Source organism: Lissotriton helveticus, chromosome 1_1 (assembly GCF_964261635.1).
Source record: "Lissotriton helveticus chromosome 1_1, aLisHel1.1, whole genome shotgun sequence".
Lineage (NCBI taxonomy): Eukaryota > Metazoa > Chordata > Amphibia > Caudata > Salamandridae > Lissotriton > Lissotriton helveticus.
In genome coordinates this window covers 1,000,132,797-1,000,159,058 of record NC_136057.1, presented here as the reverse complement: position 1 = coordinate 1,000,159,058, position 26,262 = coordinate 1,000,132,797, and the positions used below count along the sequence as shown (strand labels likewise).

General features: G+C 45.6%; 1 protein-coding gene across 3 annotated transcripts in view; it reads left to right on the top strand.

The window, feature by feature from the left end:
- The window catches only part of MEST (mesoderm specific transcript), a 336,409-nt gene that overhangs the window by 181,518 nt on the left and 128,629 nt on the right, over positions 1-26,262 (top strand). For all 3 annotated transcript variants that reach the window (XM_078677513.1, XM_078677520.1, XM_078677518.1), the window contains 2 exons: positions 10,254-10,294; positions 16,385-16,455. In XM_078677513.1, the coding sequence (XP_078533639.1) occupies positions 10,254-10,294; positions 16,385-16,455 (112 nt within the window). The remainder of the gene's footprint in view (positions 1-10,253; positions 10,295-16,384; positions 16,456-26,262) is intronic.

Below are 26,262 nucleotides of genomic sequence, written 5' to 3'. Positions count from 1 at the left end.
CAAAGCTGTCTCTGAGTATGCTCTCTCATCCCTACTCACTATTGTCAATGCATCACTCATGCAGGGCATTTTCCCAGAAGCTCTTAAGACAGGCCGGATCAGATTGTCTCACTCTTAAATAAACGTATACTAGACCTTGATGTCTAGTATACGCACATTCCATTCATCTGCAAGATCATCGAAAAAGGAGTCTATCTTCAACAACAAGATTACATTAATGCTAACCAGCTCCTGCACAACTATCAGTCTGGCTTCAGATCATGCTGCAGCATGGATTCAGCGACCATACACATCGTAGACGATGCCCTCCTAGCTACAGACATGACTCTTGCCTCCTGATATTTCTGTACCCCTCAGGTGCTTTCAGTACAGGCGACTGTACCACCCTCACAGGCATCCTATAATCTCAGATGTGATTCCCCAGCAATGTCCTTCATTGGTTCTCCTATCTTTCCATCCAACGCCAAATTGTTCACATGGGCATTTCTAGGTCCTATCGTCTCCAGAGTCTTTCAGGGTTCCATACTGTCCCTGTCATCTTCACCCACTATATGGAGTTGTTTAGTACTCTACTCACAGATAACGGTTTCAAGAATCATCAGAATACCAATGATACACAACTCTGTTTGATATTCTCCTTTGCTTCATAGATCCAACTCCTCAAAAACTGCCTGCACATCTTCCTAACCTGGGTGTCCAGCTCCTAGCGGAAGCTCAATCCCGCCAAAACAGAATCCGGTTATTTGCCAAGAACTGCTAACAAGAAACAGTACAAATCTGGCTCAATTACATTAGTCTTGATGATCTTTTAACCCCAATGTTCACTTAATGCCATGTCATTCTGATTCACCCTGGACACCAACCTCACCCTCAAGGAACACATTGACAAAAAACAGACCGCCTGACTAACTCTTCATCCAAAGAAAGTGAAACCATTTCCTCCAGAAAGCGACTTCAGAACTGCTGTTCAAGCCCTCATACTCTTGCATCTGAATGTCCCAGCCTTCTCACTTGCTCCCCTTAAGGACTTTCTACAATTTCAGCATATCTCCATTAGCAAAGTGAGCACGGACCCACGTCTGGGCATACCCTGCCAACTTAGGGCAAACAAAGCAAACACAAGGAGATGATGGACGGAGCGCTGAAACTTTTCAGACACTCACCCCCAGTCACAGATCTGGGTTGAATCCATCATCATCCTTTAGCTCACTTCAGACCCAGCTATAAGCAAATCAGTCTTGACCTTGTGCCTCATGGGAACAGTCCAGCCTGAACTGCCAAGCCATGTCTTTCCTGGACCGGAAACAAGCATCCAATATTGTCTGAAATTAGAGAGAAATATTAATACCCATCTTATGCCAAGTACAATTAATCATGAGACAACAAAAGAATGCTTAAAGACATAACATTTACTGTAGCATCCTTTCCTTCTGTAAGTGTCTCTACTTTCTTTTTTTTCTTACAACCTCCTAATTCTCCAAACAATATTACCATTCCAAATTATTACTTCTTAATTAAATCAAAATTTTGTTTAATTAAAACCCCAATTCCACACTTGGGGTGGGAGAGTGGGATAATGTTAGCCTCTGTGTCTTTAATGAAATTCAGATTCTCTTGGCATTTCATTTGGAGAATCGCTATTTCATTACAAGACCGGAGGTTATCATTATGCATGTTGGTAATCCTGCAAAACCACATCCAATGTGCTCAATCGGCTTACATTTGTGTTTTGCAAAGGTACCAGAATTTGACCAATCAGTGGCCCTAAGAATGACTTCCAGTCTGCCGCCTTTCCAAAAGGACTGACTAGCCATAGCGCCCTTAAGAGAGTGAGCTTGACATTTTTGAAGGTCATTGCAAGCTAACTGCATAGTCCACTTAACCCATCTTTCAATTGTTGCAGAGGTTACCATTCTAAAGGGTTTCACAAAGGAAATGAGAAGCTGCTCAGTACCTGTGAGAAAGTGCCCTCTTTCTTGCATGGTATGCCCCCACTTTTTGCTGAATTGCTCATGTTCTTTGACTGAATGTCCCCTGGGCTCCTGCTATTCGGGTACCCAGGGCCTTTGTTCCTTTCCTAAAACTTAATTGAAGCCTAAACCCAATTGTTATCTCTGGCCACCTTCCAGCCCTTGGTAAATGGTACCACAGGTACCCAGGGTACTGTGACCAAAGAAGGCCTCTTAGGGCTGCCGCACTTATTGTGCCACCCTTAGAGGCCCTGTACCCTGACACTCACACACTGCCTTTGCAGGCTGTGTGTCTTGGTGCAGAAGAAAGTCGAAATGGCACACATACCTGTGTGCCAAGCCCACAAACCACTGCCCTGGCATACAACAGCCACCCCTCTAGCTGGGTGCCCTGTGCCAGTGGTGAGGGTACAGGAGCATGAGCTCTGTACCCCTACAGTGCCAAAGTCCATTCCTGGGCACTGTAAGTGCAGTGCTGTCATTAAGAGTATATGGTGCTGGGAGTTTGTCGTTACGAACTCCACAACACCATAATGGATACACTGAAGACTGGGAAGTTTGGTATCCAACTTCTCAGCACATTAAACCCACACTGATGCCAGTGTGGGATTTAATGTAAAATGCACAACAGAGGCCATCTTAGAGATGCTCCCTGAAACTCGACCAACTTCTAGTGACCTGACTGAGTGGCTGCTTAGGCTGCCTCCACCAGACATGTTTCTGGACCCCTGGGTCGAGAGCTTCTGCTCTCGGTGGCCTGAAACAATGCACATCCTGGGACGAGGTGCCAAGCCTCCTCCTCCAGGATGGGCAGGGTTCACGAAGGAGGAGCTTCAAAGGCATGCTCCAGACCATTTGCTGCTTTCAGCAACTGGTCCCTTCTGGTTCTTCCCCCCCCCCACTTTGGGCAGGAGAACCGGCAGGAAAAACATGTGAGGAAGAGAGGTGTGCCCACCTCTGCCAACTCCACCCCTCAGGTGGCGGAGGCGAGGTGAAGCACAACCTCAAGTCCCCGCCATCTTGAAGATGGGGGGACCCAGCCAACCAGGGACAGGCTCCTGCTCCCCTCTAACTGGAGAGTAGCAGAATAGTGGGTGTACCCACCCCAGGGAAGGGACCCATTGGTCACTGCCTTTACCTACCTGTAACACTCCTAAATCTAGTATTTAGGGGGCACCCTGAACCTTGCTTCCTCAGATCCAGCAACAACAAGAAAAGAAGATAAGAAGGACTGAAGTGACGTGCAGAGCTAACAAGAGGACGACGCCCACTGACTTGGCCCCAGCCCTACAGGCCTGTCTCCCCTCAAACCAGCTCCTGCAAATTCCCAGTGTCCCCTGCAGCCAGCAACCTCAAAAACCCCGGTGGACCTTCCTGCCTTCACTTCAAAAACTGAATCTCCTGTGACCACCGGACCTGTTCAAACAGCAACCCCTTGCAGCAGCTAGGGACCATGAATCCAGCCCACTCTGCACCCGCCAAACCCAGCCCGAGCTCATGTGGAAAAACATCACGAGGTCACACCGGCGATCCTGACCCGAGATCCAGCGACCCCTGACCTGCCTCAAGCCTCCAGATGACACCTGCAACCTTAATCCAGAGGACTCCCCCGTACAGCGACCAGAGCGGGTAAGAAAACCAGACTTCCCAAGGCACCCCTGCGCACCCGACGCCTCACAGCCTTGTGTGCCTAAACCAACGGTGCCTAACCAACCCACGACATCACAACTTACCCCTGGAAATGGTGGTCACACCCAGAAGATCCTAGTCCCTGACCCTGCAGTGTTGTTTTGTACCTGAGGTTCTCCATTGAAAAAAACAGGGCATCCGACCTCAAAACAGCACCCTGCGCCCAGCCGCCCTAGTGCCGCTGAGGGTGCACCTTTGGTGCCATTTTGGTCCCCAACTTGCCCTGAGCTAAATCCTAGGAGCTTTGCTCCCAGAACCTCGTGGCCTGCTTGCCAGCAGCCACCAACCGGAGACCCCCTATCATCCATAGAATAACATTGGGCCTAAACACTCTATGCCACTTAGGGTGCATTCTCAGTGCATCACTGACCCCTGAGTCTAATCCCAGAACCTTAACTCCCACAGTCGATTACTTGCCTGCAAACCGATAACCTGTTTTCCCTCCGTAGGATAACATTGACAATTATCCTTCCAAAAAACGACTGTGTGCAGTTTTGAAAACTAAAGATATTCTTTAAAATTTGTACAAATAACCAAAACGTGTTTTCTCACCTGCTTGCAGGACATGTCCCCTTGCTGAATCTAGGCATCCAGCACTGAGTTAGAAAAAGTAAAGCAAAAGTAACTTACCTGTAATTTGTTGAAAAAGACTATTCATTTCAACGTACAGCTCCAAAACGTTGGAGTTTTGTCATCTGAAAATATTCTCTAAAATCGCATGAATAACAAACGCATTTACTCACCTGTTTCTAGGAAATGTCCCAGTGCTGAATCTAGGCATCCAGCACTGAGTTAGAAAAAGTAACGTAAAAGTAACTTACCTGCAATTTGCTGAACAAGCCTATACATTTCAATGTACTGTGTTTGCTGGGTGTTGCAATCTACTACATTAACTGTAAATCAAAGCAAGTACAATAAAGTAACTTATTGCTGAGAAGTACCGTATATTCCAGCGTATAAGACGACTGGGCGTATAAGATGACCCCCTACTTTTCTTGATAAAAACTGTAGGTTTCGTGCTATACTCGCCGTATAAGACTACCCCCACTTCCAACGCAGTCCTGCATAGCCATTTACATTCTACAGTCCCCTTTCTATGACCATGGACTGAGGAGATCATGTGGTACTGGCGCTCCTCTCCTTCTGATGAACGTGAGATTTATGGAAGGAGAGAGAGAGACGCCAGATCAGCACATGTGGAGGAGCGCAACACAGTGGGGGCCGCCATCTTAGGTGCTTCAGCGCTGCCCGTTATGTTTTCGGACGTCCTGCTGCCTCGTCTGCCGTAATTGGGGAAGTATGCATCGCAAGCGGTTGGAGGCGCGTGAGCAGCTGCAGTCTAGGTAGGATTCACGGCGCCATTTGTTCTGTTTGCTACCTCTTACTTTTTGTTTGCTTTCGATACTTGCACAGTGCCACCATTGCCTACGTAACGTTTGTTCTTGTGTTTGAGTGCCCTCCATTTATTGCAATATTATACCTCTACGGCGCCATTTGTTCGATTGTCACTTTTGCCTCATGTAATGTACCGTACGGTACCGGTAACGTTTTGCGGCTCAGTGTTGGGTCACGGCGCCATAATATGCCTAACCAACCGGAGTATGGTCACTTTTTCATTTGTTCCCCAATCTGTATGACATAGTGGCCATTGTCTTGCAGGCATAACGGTCTTGGTGCACAATAGTAGTGTCGCGCTTAGCCAGAACAAGACACCAAGGTCAAAATGTTTTGATACACTGGATCTAGTGAGTAATTCAAGGATTGGGATCATGATTCTTTCCTTCTTTGAACAACAGATCTTAGGTCTGGCAAGGTTTAAAAGCGGAGTTATGTTTGTTTTTGCTTGCCGGGAGTCGCAAAAGCAAACCACTATCCCGAGGGTGGCCACCTCAGGAATTAGCAAGAGCCAGCACTTAATTGCGGAAGTATGCATCGCAAGCGGTTGGAGGCGCGTGTGCAGCTGCAATCTAGGTTGGATTGACTGCGCCATTTGTTCTGTTTGCTACCTCTGACTTTTTGTTTGCTTTTGATACTTGCACAGTGCCACCATTGCCTACGTAACGTTAGTTCTTGTGTTTGAGTGCCCTCCATTTATTGCAATATTATACCTCTACTTGTACTTTGTACGCTTTTGTAACCTGCACACATGTCACTTTTTCCTCCTGTAATGCACCATTTCCTATTGTGAAGCGGTCTGACACCTTCGGGTAAAGTCCGCACTATATAAAAACGCATGAATAAATACCGTAAAATTTGGCACCCGGCGTATAAGACGACCCCCGACTTTCGAGAACATTTTAAAGGGTTAAAAAGTCATCTTATGCGCCGGAAAATACAGTATTCAATGCTTACCTGTACCAGGCTTGCTTGGTTCTAAAAATAAAACAACAGTATATATTTTTTTATACAAAAACAATTGGCCTAGAGTTCAGTTATTGAGTGTGTGAATTCATTTGCTGACTGAGCGGGTCCATCAAATGCTTAACACTGTCCTCTGATACTGCCTTATTGCTCGACCAAGCTACCACTATTAGAGATTAAGGTTCTATCTAACTTTAACCTCTGCCTTCCTCTGGGGACACTTGGACTCTATACACACTATACCTCATTTTGGTGTAGTATATGTAGAGCCAGTTCCTTACAGTACCATCAAAGATGATGCTCACTCATTTTGGAATCATATTCCACACACAACTTCTTGCAAGAACCACATTTGGGATAAAAAATGGTGTTGGACATTGTTTTAGATCTTCTCATGATTTCAAAATGTATCCCAAAGGCATCATAAACTATATTACTTACCTCTAAAGCTCTAATGTCTGACACACTTCGATAGGATATTAGACAAAGCAAGGAAGCTAACTTCATAGACAGTCTCTTCAAATCCAAGTATCTATTACTTGGCCGAGAAGAGAACACATTGAAGATTCATTTTACATGCCAAAGGGTTTCATACTTCGGTCTAGGGGGTCTCCTTAACCGTATACTCTTAAGTATTATGTAAAACAGCACATTTTTCCCAATGATCCTGCTGTTCACTAAAGCATGTCCAGGTGAGACTGCAGATCTGTAGCAATTAAGCAATCTGTAACTAAGGCCCCTATTGAACTACTCCACTAAAATATTACCACTTCAACTATGGGTGCCTCCACGGGATCCTATACTCTCTCCAAGCACCAACATACCCACGATTTCCATATTCCATTGTATCTACTGCAGCTACCTGGATCCCAGGGCTCTTCAAGGAGCTCCTCAACTCTTCCCGAAAGGCCTGACATCTCTCTAGGTCTCTTGATACCTTCCAAGCAAGAAGGCTCAAAGTCCCTGTCAGTACCAAAGGATGCTCCCTTCCTTCTACGTCCCTTAAGAGACCTTCCTCGGCAGGTAGAAACAAAGGTATGTCGCTAACCAGCTCTATGGTGGAAATCATGCCTGGGACGGCCAAAAGGGAGCTACAAACACAAGTGAACATATCTCCTGTCACACCTTCTGAAGAACCCTCTGAATCATTGCGGATGAGGGACAAGTGTTTGCGTGGGTCTCCCTCCAACTCCGCAGGAAAGCGTTCACCTGCAGAGCATCCAGCTGAAGTTTGAATCTCTTCAGTTGAAATGTCAGCCTCCTCTCAAAAAGATCCAATTCCAATAGACACCATAATTGACACCCACTTCTGGAGTAGGTTTCATTCCAGTGGCTGTAATCCCTTAAAAACCTTGAGTTCCAGTCTGCAGACACATTTTCCTTACCAGGTAGCTACTCTGCTCTAAGGCTGATCCTGTGCTCTAGACAGAACATCCAGAGTCCCTTCTCCACACCCAATAGGTCAGAGGATTTTGTACCCCCTAAACGATTTATGTATGCCACAGCAGACACATTTTCCATCTTCAACAGAACGTTTCTTCCCTGCAGATAATGTTTTAAGGTCATTAGAGCATAGAGACCTGTGGTCAACTCCAGGCAATTTATATGATGGGACTTCTGCATATAAGACCATAGACCCCTGGTGTTCTGGGCACCCAGACGAGCACCCCAGCTATGAAGGCTTGCATCCGATTTCAGAATAAATTCTGGAGAGCGTCCAAAGATCGCCTGACCATCCCAGGCGTCCAGGTTCTCCAGCCACCAAATCAACTCCAAATCTGGCCTCTTGTTCCAAGTATACCGCGCCTCCATACCACATACCTGCTTGCAGTCCTTTTGCTTATACTATCTGTAAAGCGCGATAGTGTAATGGTCCCGCAAAAATATCTTGACTGGAAGAGGCGGAGGCCCAGTAGCCTGGCAAGTTCTCTGAGTTAAGGACTCTCGTCTCAGTACAAACCTTATCTCCTTCACAATCTTGGCAATCTTCTTCAAGGGTAAAAGCAGAACCGCCTTCACTGTGTCTATATTGAAGCCCAAGAACTCAAGGGACCGGGAGGAGAACAAGAATAGACTTCTTCCTGTTTTATTATGAAACCCAGACTTTCCAGAAGAGTTATAACCATATCCAGAAAATTTAGAATCTGCATTTGATATTGGGACATTATGAGGATTTCGTCCAAGGAGATGATCATACGTCCTCCTCTTTCTCTGAGAAAGAAGGGCCCTGCTCCTATTATCTTGGTGAAACACCCAGGTACAGAGGAAAGAACAAAGTGAAGTGCCTGGGACTGATAGAGCTAGCCTCGCCAGGTGAACTGGAGGTAACACTCGCACTCTCTGGCCACAGGAATTGTGAAGTAGTCCTCCTTCAGATCCAACTTCACAAGCTAGTCCTTTTCTAATAACATTTCTAGCAAGAGATGGTTTCCCTCCATCTTGAAGTGGCTGTACACAAGGTATCTGTTCAGATCACTGAGGTTTATCACAGGTTTTCAGCCCTTATCCTTTTTTTCCCCCAACAAAGAGTGTGCTCACAAAAACCTTGCATTCCAAGGGTACTTCTACGATAGTTCCCTTTTGTATCATGGAATTCACCTCTTCTTCAACCACCCTCTGCTAGTTTACAGTCCAAAGGACTACCTCTATGAACTCTATCCTGAAGCTCTGAATGGTTTCCAGAACCCATGGATCTTGTGTAATCGTTTCCCAAGCCCGGGAAACAAACCTGAGACGGCCCCCACTTTTTTCTGGAAAGAAGTAATAGGAGAAATCATCATACTCACACTTAAAATTGGTTGAGCCTTGTTCACGTGATCTGAATCCTCTTGCATGATAAGCTTGTCCTCATGGTGGATGGAACGATGCCCATACACCCGGCTGATAGCCTCTTTGTCTGAAGTGGGGCCTCTGGCAGGCTCAGCCAGCAGAAAGGCTCTTTCTTTTGGCTTGGCCCAAAACACCATGTCTGAAAACTCTCCTCATACTGGTTTGGGCTATAAATGTAGCTACATGCTTCCCCAGAGTTTTAATCCAATCCTCCCCAAAGAGTAGGCCCCTGGGGTTCTCTGAAGGCTCCCTCTCCGGAAGGTCTCCCAGCTTCGGGTTGATTTTTGTTAATATAACTCTACGCCATTTGGCGTTGAGCCCAGCATTGGCAATCCCAAGGAGAACCAATGCCTTCTGGCTCCAACCCCTACGTAGCTTAACGTCCACCGGGGTCTCATTGGCATGGGCCTCCTCCGCCATGTCAGTTATTCTTGTGAGGGGGCCTAAGATATTAAGGAGATTATCCTGGCAGGCTTTAAGGGACCTCCCATGCCCTTTCCTAGTTTCCCAGCTAAATTTAAATAAAAAAGCAATGAGATCCAGATCTGGGTTAGGGGTCAAACCAACCTCCTCCTAGATCACAGGCCTTGAATTCCGCTCTCAAAATATTGCAGCAAAACACACAAGATGATGGACGGAATGTTGCACAATGGCAAAACATTCACCCCCAGTCACAGTTCTGGGTTTAATCCATTGTTATTTTCCTCACCAAGCCACCCCAGTTCAGACATGGCCATATGCAAATCAGTCTTGACCCTGTGCCTCATGGGAACAGTCCAGCCCGAACTGCCAGGCCATGGTTTCCCTGGACCGGAATCTAGCATCCTAGGACCGGTTTCTGGCTATCAGCCGTCTTCAGCCAGGATAGCTTGACTCCAGTGGTGTGGAGAGCACGGGACTCACATATGGGTACATTCCATGACCACTTCCCCCCACCCACCCCATCGCTGCTCTCCCATTCCTTGCAGGCCTTCAAATTTCTTTTTTACAACTTCTGTTTGGGTGCCTCTCAGCTCCTGTTTGCTGTTAAGCTACACCAGATTAAAAAATGTTTTTTTGCACAACTGAAAATGTTATTTACCTCACCCAAAGTGGTGTCCACCTCTTGGATGGGTAAAATAAAAAAAATACAAATAATGGCCACTACTTCATTCAGTAGGCATATGTCATTATGCGTGTGCATGCCTTCTGTAAGACACAACCGCATGACATAGGCGAGACCTATTGGCTTTGCCAGGTCATGGTTCTCTTCCATGCAAGCTTTGTGTGCAACAAATATGTTTTCCTAGTTCCTTCAGTTTGTCAACCAGAAAATATTCCATCTACATTTGATCCTTCATGTAAACAAATACTATAAATGTATTAAAAACCGATACATCTCTGATTCGTTTTGTTTCATTACAGGTATCTTCCCAGAGACTCATCACCCCAGATTCCTCCAGAAGGTTAGTTCATTTGCTGCATAGGGGTAATGCAATTTGTGTTTTCTAAACATTCTGCCATGATTTAGGATGTACCCGTTGTTTGTTGTGCATTGTGACTTCATATGAAAACTTTTTTCGCCTTGATAATCAAAGATGACAGCCTGTCAATTGTTTTAGTGTATCTAGCCATCAGGTACTAATTGAACATTTTGGCCATGTAGATATCTGATGCAAAATGCACATTTTGATTGGGCTAACTAAGGCATGTGCGCAGAAAGGTCTTATTGGTCTTATTGAGTCCTAACTTGTGAAGTATTTGTTCCATTTTCATAGTCATGATGATTAATTTGCTATGTGCAGCCTGGCGTCCTGCACCCATCCCATGGTAACCATTCCTTCCTCATTCATGGTGCTTTTTCTTAAATCTCTGATCTGATAAATACATCATCACTGTGCAGGATTACAAAACGCTTCTACAAATATGCTGTCACTGTAAAACTTGGCAAGGAGACTCAATTTTCAAATCTCTCCTTTATCCACCAGCTCTGCCCCCTTACTGATTCATCACTAAGCGTCCTATCCAAGCTCATGGTTTTTGTGTGCTCCAACATGCCGAGTGATTTCTACTTTTGCTTTTCCTATTTTTGTGAGATACCCTACTCACACTCTGTTTTGGATGCGTTATGTTTTCAATTTCACCTCTTTGTAATTAGTTAGATAAAAAAATAAATTATTGCTTCCCTTTTCGTATCATATGTGTTGGGCCTCAGGCAGCGTACACAGTGTGGATGCATTTCTTGCTGGCTGATCCTCGAAGGCCCATGAAATTCGCCAAAAGATTCTAACTCTTGCATAATATTAAGAGGGATTTGTAACTGGGCAAAGTAGCAGAGTCTGCGCATTTGGTAGTTATGGTGTTAGGGGTCACCCCCTGCATTCTGGGGCCCTCAACTACCCATTCATGAGGTACATACTCAAAGCATACACATTTGCGATTACTTCCTGTTGTTTAAGTACAAAACAATAAGGCATTTCCTCTTGTGATATCGAAATATCTTTTGTCTCCCAACAATTCTGTGATGGAATCTCAGAGGGGTTCTTATGCTTTGGTGTGTATGCTTAGAACACTACAGGGTTGCTCAGGTTCCCAAGATCAAATCTCTGCGGTAAATCGGCGGTTGAGCCTAGCTTCCTCCAGGGTTCTTCTACAGTTAATTTGGTACCCTTGTTTTTTGGGTAGAATGTGGCTTGCTGCAAGTATGCTGAAATGGTTCTTTCCATACAGTATGAATAATGTGCACTATCTGGTGGAAGGAGAAGGGGGCTTGGACAAGTCTTCTACAACACATGACCATAAGAGAATAGAGCAGAGAAAAGAAAGTAAACATTGACCGGTTCCCAAACGTTAGTGCTATTGGTGTCTATCCATTAAATTTCAGGGATACCCTCCTGGTTCTAATGTTTGCTTCCCAACCTTTGGTAGAAAATCAAACTGACACAACTGATCATTCAGATTCTGATTTAGCTGAGGACACTATCATTCACACTGAAAGCCCCTTTCCGCTCAATGTGACCAGATAGTGAGCACAAAGCTGCTGTGTGTTTTGTTCTCCTATCTCCCTTCATGGCAACCTAATCCATACCTTGTCCTTTCTCTCCAGTGGGCCAATCGATTATTTCATACCATCAGCCAGCGCCTATATTCCCATTCTTACTGATACATTATCTTTCTCTCGAGAGCCTTGTTGTGCAAGCTTTGATAAGCAATGTGAATATTAATGCTTTCCCTACTGCTCCCTCTGATAGTGTCAAAACAATCAGTTCCGTAGACAGGAGACTTTCCTGTCCTTAAATATTTTGTTGCTCCTTAGGCTTTTACATGCAGGTTCTTAAGGGTATGGCGAGCAAGATCTTGCTTTTGGCCAGGCTGTGTATGGTGACCAGAACGTGGATAAAAGTACCCTGAATGGAGATTGGCCACTACAGATTGTGATGATAAACAAATACTTTGGACTAGGTGGTCTTTCAAGTGGTTCAGTTCAGACCTCTTTAGATATCGTCCGTTGTCTGCCCCTCCCCACATTCCTCTAGTTATTTTGCCACACATTGGCAGACTATGCCGATATTCTCTTGAAAGAAGTTCAGACTATGCTTGCCAAGGGTGCATCGAGTTAGTGCCCAAGGCAGAGGTGTACAAGATGTACTACTGATACTTGAATGGGGGCTGAAGCCAATCTTAGACCTCAAGTTGCTGAAAGGATGTTAAGGAGGTGTACTTTCGTATGTGGAACTTACAGTCCAGTAGGACTTGTGATGTGGTCAGAACATTTCCAATTCACTGTCCTGACATTTGGCTTTACCCCGGCCCCCCAGGTGTACATAAAAGTAATATTAGGGGTTGTAGCCAGGAATACACCTATTCCGGTATCTCAACGACTGGCTGCTGAGGAGCTCGCCTGCTAGTCTTGGACCACTTACGGATACGTTTCATTGCTCTCCGACCTGATATTCTTGATCAATGAACCAAAATGACACTATTGTCCTGTGGAGAAATTCTTTTTACAGGGGCGATCGTTTACAGTGGCTTTAAATGCCTGAAAAGAGTCCAGGATGTTGACATGATCCCATTGTTTGAGGCATGAGCCTTGTGCTGGCCTGGATGACGCTAAGGTGTCTTGTTCTCATAGCCTCGTGCATTTTGCTGGTACCTATGCCTGCTGGCACAGTGGGCCCTGAAGTGGAACTTTCGTTTTCAGTGGGCACAATGCTGGGAAAGCCATTCACAGTGTCTGCATATGGGACGAAGCAACTTGGTGCCTTAAGTGTTGGATGGTGGATTTTTACATGCTGCAGGCCATTTTCCTTGTCTTATGCAGAGCTCACTGTAGTGACTGACGTGTTGTGTCTGGGATGGGGAGGTCACATGGACCTCAGGTTTCTGATAGAGCAGCATTAATGCATCAGCTTTTTAGAGCTGCACTCCATCCATTTGGCCCTCAATACATTTCTTCTCTCCGTCAAGGGCAGGCCTGTCTAAGTCCTGACTGACAACATGACTGGTACTGCAAGAAGTAATATGGCATGAGGTCCCATACCCTCTATGGTGGTGGCTAGTATTGTTGGCCAGTCACCTGACTGTTTACTGAATGGCAGGGTTTGATGATCTCAGCAGGCATCATGTTGCTAATCATGAGTGGCATCTGCTTCTTGAGGTGGGATTAGGCATCTTTGCCCATTGGTGTATTCCCTTGCTAGATTAGTTGTTTTGCCTCTGAGAACATGCAGTCATGGTCTCCGGCAGATGGGTGCTGCTTTCAATGGGAATCTGGTCTTCTGTACACATTTCTGCATCTGCCCAGGATTTCTCAGGTCCTACAGAAGGTTGGGGACAAGGTGCAGCTCATCCTGAAGCTCCACATTAGGTTCTGGAGGGGTCTTTTAATCTGACCTTCTGAATCTGAACATATTCCTTCCACTTAATCTGCATCCTCGGGAGGACCGGCTATCCCAGCAGCAGGGCACAGCTCTGCATCTGAGTTGCCATTATCTACACCTCCATGCATGGATATTGAGCGGGATCAGTTGACAGGCTTTGATCTTCCGTCACAGGTGATGGATGTTATTTTGGCTGCCCACCGCTTGTCCACAAAGTCCATCTATTCTGGCTCTTGATCTAAATTTATCAACTGGAGTGGGGAGCTCAAAGCTCCCTGAAGTTCATCTGTTTTATCTTTGGCCCAGTAAGTCTTTGCTGTGGGCACTGTTAAAGGTTACCTGTCGGCCCTGTTAGCCTTTCTCCGTTTGCTAGATTAGCCCTCTTTATTCAAGGCACACTTTCCAATGTATTTTTAAAAAAGGCTTTCTTGTATGTTTCCATCGCCTCCATTTATTATGTCATAGTGGGATCCTAACTTGGTTCTTATGTCCTGATATGAGCTCCCTTTGAGCTTATGAGCAGTTGCACCCTGAGACTATTGACTCTCAAGACTGTTTTTTATTGGCATCACGTATGCACATCGTGTCAATGAGCTGCAAGTCTTGCCCATTCTTCCCCTGCGTACCACCTTAAAAACCCAAGGTGGACCATTCACTTTTTGCTTGATTGCTGGTGTGAAAACAGGGAAGGTGTTCTAGAAGTTGACCTTATGGTCCATTACCCTTTGTATGAAACTCTGCTTTGCTTTGGCCAAGATAAAGCCTCCCGAGGCTCTTTGATCTCATTCCACCAGGGGAAAGGCCACTACAACGACATTACCTAGAGGCATTCCAGTGTTGACCCTCCGCTCAGCTGCTAAATGTGCATCTGTTCATACCTTCAAAAGGCATTACTGTATCACCGCTCAGGTTTGCAGAGGGGGCTATGTTGCCCACTCTGTAGTGTAGGGCTTCGTCCATTAGGTCCACTCCTCAGACTCACCATCTGGTATAGATACTGGTTTGATATCTGTTCAAAAGGGGAGAAATCTTCAGTTCTAATTATCCACCAGACAAATAAGTTACTTTCGTTTGTTAGCACTCTTGTTAGCACTCTTTCTGATGTATACTTGACATAAATATATGAATGACCCTCACCTAAATCTGATATAAATGCAATTCTAACCTTTCTAATACTCAAGCCATTTGAACACAGGGCAGCGTTTGTAATGTATTTATAGAGTTGGAGGACCACCTTTCTGATTGGTATAATTAGTGGCAGATGGAAGGGTAAACGGCAAGCTGTTTTTCCAAAGATCCTAACATTTTCATCAACAGGCGCAGGGTTCTCATTCGAATGGGCCATTTATTTCTTTATTTTAAGGCCTTGACAGAATTATATTTGAATGTGGAAATTACCCTGCCGGTTTTCCAACCAAGGTTTCTTGAATTCTTGGCTAGACAAACATTACACCCTCTCGATTTACAAAGCCTTGCAATGCAACAAACGTCTTCAGAAACGCTAACCATTTGTTGATTGCAGTCATCAGAGCAGCAGAAACTACAATTTCTGGTTGAATTGTCTCCGGTTAATCTACATATTAGGACATTAGTGCAGTCTGGCCTCCTTAAAGGCTTCATTCACATCCTTATATCAGACCAAAGGTATCACTGGTAACTTCAAATGAACATGCTCTTTTAAGGCATAACCTGGCCGCTCTTCATGTTATTTCTAAATATTATTCTCAGGAGGCGTCATTTTCTACCGACCCTGCTTTCCCCCCAGATGTTTTGCTCAATTTATTGCTCAGAGCTTAGTGTCATGCTCCAATTTTGTGCGCCAGAAAGAACTCTGTAGAAATAAAGCTTATATGGTTCTTGACACACCTGTATAAGTGAGGGCCTGCTTGATACCCAGGTACAGTAACATCCTTACTCTAGTGCAGGTAACTTCCTTTTAGTATTAAAGGAGGGCAAAGAAAGACACCCATCCAGTTTTTAAAAGAGAATGTAAAAATCACCAGGGCCGTTTTTCCTTTTTTGGGGGGTAAAGTGCCTTGGACCTGCAGTTGTGCATAGATTATATTTGCTTGTTAAACTCCCTTTGTTGGATGACGGTGGACTTAAGGTGCAATTGTAAAAGGACATGCTTGGACTGTATATGTGCTTTGAGGGGAAAGCCAAATTTGTGGCCAATTCGTTAATGTGGAGTTTAGACCTCTTCACACGAAATAACAGCCTTCTTTTTGATCAAAGTTTGGCTAGAAGAATAAGATAATGAATAAGCAAAACAGCAGTTCTGAGGTCTGCTGCTAACAGCACTCAGATGCTTCATAAGATTCAAGATTGCTTTGAGTATTCAGGGCTACAATGTCTATGAAAGAATTCATTTGTCTGGCTTCAATCTCTGTAAAAAAAATCACTTTTGTCATTTGTATTCTCTAAGTTGAGACTTGGCATCCTATAAGGTTCAGTAATGTTCATCATGTTGTGGTTCCTCCACCCAACTAATCCACATCTTAGTTGGAGCGTAATATGTGGCAACTAGTTATCTGCATCTAGCACAATTTCGCAACCTCTTGTTGAATGAATTTTTCGTCAATAAATGCTGCTTAAACACAACTAATATCTGTTACAGATGGCTTGTGATGTATCGTCTATTATATAATTTCCTTTTTTTCCTTTTCTTATGGCAAGGTGTTGAAGGATGGAAGCATTTTATCTCCTCTTCTGACCAGGCTCATGAACTATTTCTTCTTTTCAAAAGGGTGAGTTATTCAACACAGTAATCGATTCTGTCTATTCACCTTTGGTCTAGAACTTGCAAAACAATACATCTGTACAGTCTTGTTGTCTTTAAAATAACACTGAATCCCTTAATAACCTAGACTCCTCTATCCTCATCATGTAATACATAATGGGTAGCCTGCAGTGCCAAGGTGGCAATTTTAACACAATGTGAATGGTGTCGTTTTAAATCTTACTACTTAGTAACAAGTCGTCTCAATGGTACCATCTGGTGAGCGGTGCCAGAAAGTGTCCTTCCATACGAACCAAGAACAAAGATCCATGTACGACGGTCACTTGCTCCTTTAGCTTGCATCCCATGTGACCTAAAAGCTGCCTTTCTTACGTCACTCGTGCTTGCCTCACTCCTCTTCCTTCCATGTAGCACTCCACCTCAAATCCTCTTTTTCCAGTTAATTAAAACAAAGCGTGGATCAATCCTATTTTCTATAGTTTTCTTTTTAAGGTTTTTAGCTTTGTTTTTGTACACCAGAGTCCATGTGCTTAACCAATATTAAGTATTTTCACATGGCAGAGAAACTAGTTTGCAAGGTGAGCACCCTCAAGGAGTGGGATCTTTGTAAACTCTATACAGTTACTGGGGCAGCACAATAATGTTGTATTATCTTGCACTTCAATTGTACCTTGAACTGTATTGAGCACTTGAGAGACATTTTCCATCAACCGTATCCTTATGGGTATATTAAGTTGATCCATTAACAGAAATGTGAGTCAAGAACTTGGTTGAGTAACTGCTTTCATACTAGCAAGAAGTTTCACTGTTTAAGTCTATCTTTCTATCCTTGCAAAACGCTCCTCACCCTTGCTCACACATCCTGTTCATCCTCCTGCCTCCTCAACTAAAAGTCTCCAGGAGAAGTTCTAAGATTTTCATTACTTTAGAGGAGAAAGTGGACATCCCTACCTAGAGGACACTATTCTTACACTCCTAATTCCATTGCTTATGTCAATTCATTACTTTGGTAATGAAAGGATCTGCCATAATATTACTAGAAAACAGTTCTATAATTTGATCCCAGTATGGAGAAATTCAAAAACATTACCTGATCCGTTCAGGAATCTGACCAGATCTAACTATGAAACGGATGAGAAAGAAGAGGAAGCACCAGAGAAACCCATATCTGAGCCCAATTTTGAAGCAATCTCTCGTCCTTTGGAAGGAAAAATACGGAGTAGCCATGCATTAAATTTTAGCTAGTTTACTGGGTAGGTTGACTTTACTTCTGATACTGTTTCAGGTATATACAACTGATATGGTATTGAAGTTTTACTGACACCTTGTCCATATAAGACCATGAGAGCTTCCCTTAAGTGCTTTGTCCTTAGTATCTGGATTTATGAAACAGTTCCTGATTACTGAGGATTCAAGAACACATATTACTCCAGATTTGGAATTTTCACAGATTCACATGCCTGAATCATTCCCCGTCGTCGAGACGGGAATCTACGGTATATAAAAAAGCAGTGCTTAGTAGTATAGCAAACTGGAAAGAGGCCTAGGCCCATTTCCCTTTTGCAACCCATAGCCTTTGTTGTGTAAAAAAGGCCCAAACTTTTCCCTGAACCAATCAGAGCTCCTCACCCTCTAGAACACTCCTGAGAGAACCTTCTGCCCCTCAGATTTTCCTACCGCACGTTGTGCTAGGGAGTCTCCTTTGAGCTCTGCTCAAACTCTTTACTTTTACAGTATTTTGACTAAGATTTAAGGTTTTTCATCTTATTTCATCTACCATGTCTGAGAAGGAGAAGAAAGGATTATTTAGAGCTTGTTCCACCTGCTCTAAGAAGAGGCTTTATACAGATGACCCTCACAAGGATTGCATCTACTGCCTCTATCCAGACCATAAGGCAGCAGATTGTAAGGTATGTCGTACCTTTTCGAATAAAACCTTGAGGGATCGTGAGGGAAGGCTGCTGATCTGGCTCCAGAAGGTTAAAGCCAGGAAAGAAATCCTCTCAAGTGAGAGTGAAGAGGAATCTGTGGCGTCTAAGAGATCTCAGAAGAGAAGTAGATCTCCTCAGACACATTCCTCAGGAGAAAGACCTGAGAAGGCCCCAAAAAAGACCACTCCAGGGTCTTCAGGGCGCAGTCCCTCAAAATCCCCTTCAGTTAAAGCTGAGGGGAAGAAGGGTTCTGCTTGTGAGGTGAAACCAGTGAAATCCGCCTCAGATCCACCAAAATCACCTCAGAAAATCAAGATTACCATCAAACTGACTTCTTCTACGCCTTCTGAGGAGAAAGGTAGTGTTTCAGCACCGTCGACGGGACCGCCGACGAAAAAGGTGTCATCGACGACAACAAAAACACCTCCGTCGTCGACGAAGAAAAATGGTGTTAAAGCTGGTGAGAAAACAGCGGCGACGATTTCACCGTTGACGGTTTTACCGTCGACAAGAGCGTTGACGAGCGCATCGACGACGGCAGCGTCGACAACGGCAGTGTCGACGAGGACAGCGTCGACGGTGACTACAACGTCGACGGTGGCGTCGACGACGATGACTTGGTCGACGACGGCGAGGAGAATCTCGTCGATGGGCTCGTCGACGAGGGAAAAAACACCAGAGAAAAGATTGGTGCCTTGGAAAAAGCCTATAACACCAGAAATTACATCTCAGAGCAAGGTTTCTCCATTGCTGCCATCTCACCTGCCGGAAGAGGAAGATTCGGAGGAGGAAGATGACGAGTATGGAATTGCGAGTAGCCCTTCGCAATTGCAGGTCAAGTACCAGGAGGTGGATTCTGAGGAAGAATATGGGGGTTTTCAGGAACAACCCCAAGAACAGCACCGATATGGCCAACAGCAACGCGAGGAGATGACAAATGTGCCATCCTCTTTGTTGAGGGACCTCCAGGGCATGTTGGAGGATTATAGGAGGAGATACCCAGCGACTCCAGTCACTCAACAAGTCCCAGAGGTTATTCCGCGTCCACGGTCAGTACCAGGGACACCGGTTCGTAGGAGAGAGATTTTGCCGGAGCCTACTGCTAGATCACCACCACCGACGTCACATCACGATACCTCGGATGACGATCATGAGGATGGGGAGATTGCGGACCCAAGTGCAGAATGGAATGACTATCTCACCCCCTCACCTGCAACTCCTACGCCGAGACCAGTAGATTCTCCACCGGAGGACATCGGTGGTTTTCATAATTTGATGGAAAGACACTAAGAGATTTGCACTGTCCATGACAGAGGAGAAAGCGGAATGTTTTTTATACGACTTCAAGGACTCGTATCAGAAATCTGTGCGATCCCTGCCTATAGTGTCTCATATTTGGGAGGAAGGATTAAAGGTCATGGAGACGCCAGATACGGTAACGCCGGTTCTGGCCAGACTAGATAAAAAGTATAAGGCACCTATTGATGCTCCAGCTTGCCTTTTGGGTCATCCCAAACCGGATTCTGTGATTACTCAGGCGGCACAACAGAAATCCAGGAACCCATCTGCTCCGATCACAACACCCCCGGACAGAGAGGGCAGAAGGTTGGATAATGCAGGAAAACGGTTTTCCTTAATGTCAGCTCTGCTAGTGAAAGCAGCTAATGCCCTCGCTATCTTGGGAAGGTACGATAGGCAGATGTGGTGTGACCTGTCTCCATATATTAACCAGGTGCCGGAACCAGAGAAGCAGGAGGCGAAGAAGATTCTCCTGGAAGGGGAGAGGACTTCGGCCGAAGTCATAGACTGCGCTATGGATATAGCGACCACGGCTTTTAGATCCTTGGGAGGAGCAGCGGTCCTGCGCAGGCAAGGATGGCTGCCAGCAACGGCGTTTAGGCCGGAGGTGCAAAACAAGATTTTAGACCTCCCTTTCAATGGAGAAGATCTATTTGGGAAGCATATTGATGATACTCTGCAGAGTATCAAGAAGGATACTGATACGGCAAAGGCTCTGGGGACACTGCAATACAGAAAAACCTATTTTCGTGGCTCCAGGGGTAGAGGGCAGTCCTCGTATAGAGTAGGATATCAACAGGAGAAATATTCTTCTTATTCGGCCTCATCGCAGCCTTACCGTCAACAGTACAGTCAGCGTCAATCAGGAGGATATACAAAATCAACTCCAAGAGGACGGGGTGGCCGGGGAAAGGACAAAACCCGTCGGCAATGACAACCTCCATCTTCCGCCTATGTCAGATGCTCCCCTGGGTGGCAAGATTGCTCACTATCTTCACAATTGGCGGAGAATAACAACGGACCAATGGGTCCTCAAAATAGTTCAATTCGGTCATACCCTAGAATTTCTTCAAACGCCCTCTTGTACGCCACCGATGCACCAGAGAGCCAACCATCTGCATCAACTCCGGCAGGAGATTCGGACAATGCTCCGAAAGAGATCAATAGAACCGGTACCGAAAGCCCAGGAAAACAAGGGGTTTTACTCCCGGTTTTTTCTTGTCAGGAAAAACAAGCTCCAATGGCGCCCCATTCTGGATCTCAGATCCTTAAACACCTATCTCAAGAAACAATCTTTCAGGATGGTGTCTCTGCAGGACATCCTTCCGTTATTGAACCCAGGAGATCATATGACTACATTGGACCTACAAGACGCGTATTTCCACATGCCGATCCATCCTGCACACAGACAGTACCTTCGGTTCTTAGTAGCCGGAAGACATTACCAATTCAGGGTACTGCCATTCGGCTTGAAGTCAGCGCCGAGAGTATTCACGAAATGCCTGGCTCCAGTAGCGGCTGTGTTGAGGAAGCAAAAACATCAAATATTTCCTTACCTCGACGACTGGTTAGTCAAAGCACCATCAAAGGTACAGGCCAGAGCGTCAACACAGGCCTGCATAGACTTGTTCGCCAAACTAGGATTGACTCTCCACGAGGGAAAGTCAAACCTCCACCCAGCAAGAGTGATCACAATTCTGGGGGCAATATTGGACAGGGAATGCAACAAGGCGTTCCCCTCCGAAGAAAGGCAACTGAGGATTGTGTCCCTCTTCCAAGACTTTGTAAAAAGAAAGTCTCTTTCAGTCCGCAGGTACAAATTCTTGCTGGGCATGATGTCATCTTGTATTCCGCTGGTGCCTTGCTGCAGGTTAAGGATGCACCCATGGCAGGAGCAGATCGATCTCCAATGGCGTCAAGCGGAGTGATCCTTCGACGATACCATATGGGTGACACCAGTGATGGTACAGGCAGCAGAGTGGTGGACACAAAAAGGAAATGTGTCTCAAGGTCTGACGTTTCTGGCAAGAGCGGCTCCGCTAGTGGTGACGACGGATGCGTCTTTAGAAGGATGGGGAGCTTTCCTTCAGGACCTTCAAGTCAGCGGTTGTTAGAAGGTGCAGAAGCAGCAATTGCACATAAATCTCCTGGAGCTCAGAGCGATCCGCTTGACATTACTAGCTTTTCTACCAAGGATAAGAGGTTCACCAGTGTTGGTAAGAACAGACAACACTACGGCGATGCACTATGTGAACAAGCAAGGGGGAACAACATCTCTCTCCCTGTCTCAGGAAGCCCAGGAGATATGGGAATGGGCTCTTCAGCAAGGAATATCATTGGCAGCAGAACACCTCCCCGGGGATCAAAACGTCAAGGCGGATACTCTCAGCAAACTCAAATCGTCCTGCCACGAATGGGAGCTGACCAGGGGATCCTGGACAGCGTCTTTCGAAGATGGGGAACACCGATAGTGGACCTCTTCGCTACAAGGGAAAACAGGAAATGCCAGTACTTCGCAGGCTGGCTTCCCCAGAAGGGATCTTGGGGGAATGCGTTTTCCATGGCATGGTCCGGCATCTTTGCCTACGTTTTTCCTCCAATTCCTCTTCTTCCCCGCGTGCTGGTGAAGATCAAGAAAGAACCGTGCAGGCTGATCCTGGTAGCCCCGTGGTGGGCCAGACAACACTGGTTCACGGAACTACTGCTGCTGTCGGAGGACCGTCCAATTCGGTTGCATCCAATTCCATCGCTTCTGACAATGTCCAAGGGTCAGGTGCTCCATCTGGATCGGAAATCCTTGCGATTAGCAGCCTTTCTCCTGAACACTGTGAGTTTAGTCATCTGAACATCTCACACGAATGTAGGGAGATCCTGTCCAAAGCCAGAGCGGAGAGTACCAACAAAACCTACAGGATGAAATGGAAGAGGTTTTGTCTGTGGTGTAAGAGGCGTTCACCCTTTTACTGCTGCACCTCATCAAATTATACCTTACATTCTGCTATTAGCAAAGTCAGGATTAGCACACGCTTCCATCAAGGTGCATTTGGCTGCGTTATCCCGCTACAGGAGGTCATCATCAGGCCCGTCCTTATGGTCATCAAGGATCAACAAGCAATTTATGAAGGGGATATTCAGGGTCTTTCCTCCAGTAAAGCCTCTACCACCACTATGGAATCTGAATATAGTACTATCTCAATTGATGAAACCACAGTTTGAACCGATACACAGGGCGGACCTTAAGTTCTTGTCCTGGAAAGTGGCTCTTCTCATTGCATTGACTTCAGCGAGAAGAGTAGGTGATCTACAAGCGCTCACGATTCAGGAGCCTTTCCTACAGTTTCAAGAGGATAGAATGATTCTCAGGACGAACCCGAAGTTCATTCCGAAGGTGCCAACTGATTTTCATCTGAATGAACCGTTGGTGTTGAAACGTTTCTTTCCTCATCCGTCAACAGCAGCGGAAAGAGTATTGCACTCACTGGACGTTCAAAGATGTATGAAGTTTTACTTGAAAGAAACTAAGGCTTTTCGCAAGTCTTCTCAGTTATTCGTCGCTTTCAGCGCACCCAAGAAAGGTTTCCCGCTGTCAAAGAGGGGAATTGCCAGATGGATTTCCAGTGCGATTATCTACTGTCATCAAGCTGCTGGAAAGCCTCTGAATGCTCAAGTCCGTGCCCATTCCACGAGGGTGGTGGCCACATCCACTGCACTGTTTGGAGGAGTGCCAATCCAGGATATCTGCAGAGCAGCAACCTGGGCATCTACGCACACCTTCACCAGGCACTGTTGTTTGGAGGCAGCCGCAGAATCGGATGCGGCGGTGGGAGAGGCGGTACTGCGGAATATCATCCAGTAACGGTGAGCCTTTTTTACATCCCTCCATCTGTAATTTCTCTTGTTTACAAAGTCACATTTTATATACGTGTATACATATATGAGATTATGCTTCATTTTCAAATCGTATTGCATAATTATGAAATGTATCAGAGAAATGTGCTTTGTTTTTTCACTGCTCGCTATTCTGATTCAGGCATGTCAATCTATGAAAGTTCCAATACTGGAGTGAGAAAACAAGTTACTTACCTGTAACTTTAGTTCTCCAGTATTGGAAGCTTTCATAGATTCACATGCACCCACCCTCCTCCCATGAGAGGCTCACCTCGGATTTAGCACAAAAAGTGTGTTATATACACAAGTGCGTGAAAAATCTGAGGGGCAGAAGGTTCTCTCAGGAGTGTCCTAGAGGGTGAGGAACTCTGATTGGTTCAGGGAAAAGTTTGGGCCTTTTTTACATAACAAAGGCTATGGGTTGCAAAAGGGAAATGGGCCTAGGCCTCTTTTCAGTTTGCTATACTACTAAGCACTGCTTTTTAGGTCTCGCGTCAGCGAAAGACCTTATGTTGCCGGCTTGCCGGGAATGTTGGACAGGGGATGGACACGCGCTTTCCCTCGGCGATTTCATCGCCTGTACGCGCACGTCCAGCACGGCGCCGTGCACATCCCCTGTCCTACATTCAGAGCAAGTCAAGCCTTTCGAAATCGCGCGCACACGCACACAGAGACAGACACACATACATACACACGCACAGCTACACACACGCACACACACGCACCCCCACCACCACTCACGGGCTCACGCACACACACAGCCACGCACGCAACCCTCCACCACTCTCACACGCACACAGACACACACACATATCCCCCCCTCCACTCACCGGGCTCTTTCTCCGCCGCCTCACCACACGCGGGGCTTCCCTCACGCCTCGGAGCCCCGCGCCACCGCTGCTCTCCGTGGGCCCGGGCTTTCCGCAAAAAATCGGAAGTCCCGCCCCACGACGTGACGTTGTATGTATGTATGTAATTGGTTTTGTATAGCGCATAAATAACCAAAGGTCTCATAGCGCTGCAGAACTATCAGATAAAGAGGAAGAAGGAAGGTATGGAACATCTTGGTCAGAATAGCCAGGTTTTCAGGTTTTTTCTAAATGATTTATGATCAGGATCACATCTGATGAATAAAGGAAGTGCGTTCCATGTGGCGGGGCCAATTTTAGAGAAACTTCTGTCTCCATTTCTGACTGTCCGGACTCTGGGGACTGTTAAAAGATGTTTATTAGATGATCTAAGAGTTCTTCCCGGACAGTAACCTCAAAGCTTTTGCATCAGGTACTGTGGACCCTGTCCATACAGAGATTTATGGACCAGGCAGCACACTTTAAATTTAATACGTTTTCTGATTGGCAGCCAATGTAGTTTTTTAAGGCATGGGGCTGAAGGGGTGCGGTGTGGAAGATCAAGGGTCAGTCAGGCTGCCGAATTCTGAAGAGTCTGAAGCTTGGTTAAGAAACTTTCATTAACGTCCGCTAGCAGTGAATTGCCATAGTCCAGACGACTGATTATAAGCCCCTGGACAAGGAGTTTACGTGATGCCAGCGGTATCCATTTAAAGACCTTTCTGAGGTTACGCATCAGTCCAATGCTTGTATGCACGGTTTTATTTATGTGGCAGGCCATGGTCAGTTTATGGTCAATGGTTAAACGTTAAACGTTCCCGAACGTCCGGTAAGCTGTTCCTAATTAGCCAGATGATTAGCCTGACGGCTACATACATAAAAACATGGCAGCGGCATTAACTGTATTGTTTAACTGCGGTAGTCATTTTCTCCCCTTTAAGGCACATGCGCAAGGCTGCGGCAGGAGAGGGTGTGCACGAGGGGAGGGCAGTGTATGCTGCTTGTTCCTGTTTCTGGCGTGCCACGACTTCGGGTGCATCCTCTATGCTTTCCATCCATCGCTTCTTCACTGTGTACATCCTCCATCTCGCTGCGGTGTGAGGCAGCAGGATCCCTCTGCTCTCCTTGCTTCAGTCTTTGCTCACTGTCCCTTCCCGGGCCTGTTTTTCCTGCTCTCTAGACTGACAGCGGCCACTAGCCACCCCCTGCCCTTGGTAAACGATGCATGGTGCCCTCTAGCACCCCTCAAGCGACACTTACCTGTCAATCACCAGAGCATGAGTGTCCAATACCCTGCCTGGATGGTGCCTCGTGGGCACGTTGTCTCGCATCCATACTGTTGAAATAAATATTCCCTGACGTCCGTGAGTTCCGTGCTTGTCCTGGAGTGTCTTACACCTCAAGTGTCAATAAATTATTCAATTTATTAGAATATGATTTGGAACGCGATTGAGATCCACATATAAACAAAACACAGTTAACAGCAAAAATTACAAAGACATAAGATCCACAAGATACTTTCCATTTATACGAAAAAGAAAAAGAAACCAAATGTGAATCATGTCAAATTAATATAATTCTAAAAAACTTTTGAAAAAGTTAAATATTCTGAAACAGAACATTTCATTAGGTGGATTGAAAGTGGCATCACGTAAAGATTTTGCAGAGGAAATGCTTAACTGTAAACATATAGGTCTTACCCACTTTCGACGGTGAGCCATTAGGGCCGGGCATATAAAAAGGATGTGGGCAATATCCTGAATTGAGATGTCATTGCTACATAAATTACATTTGTCGGAACAACCATGCCATCTAGCTAATAATTTATTTAGAGGCAGAAGATCATGT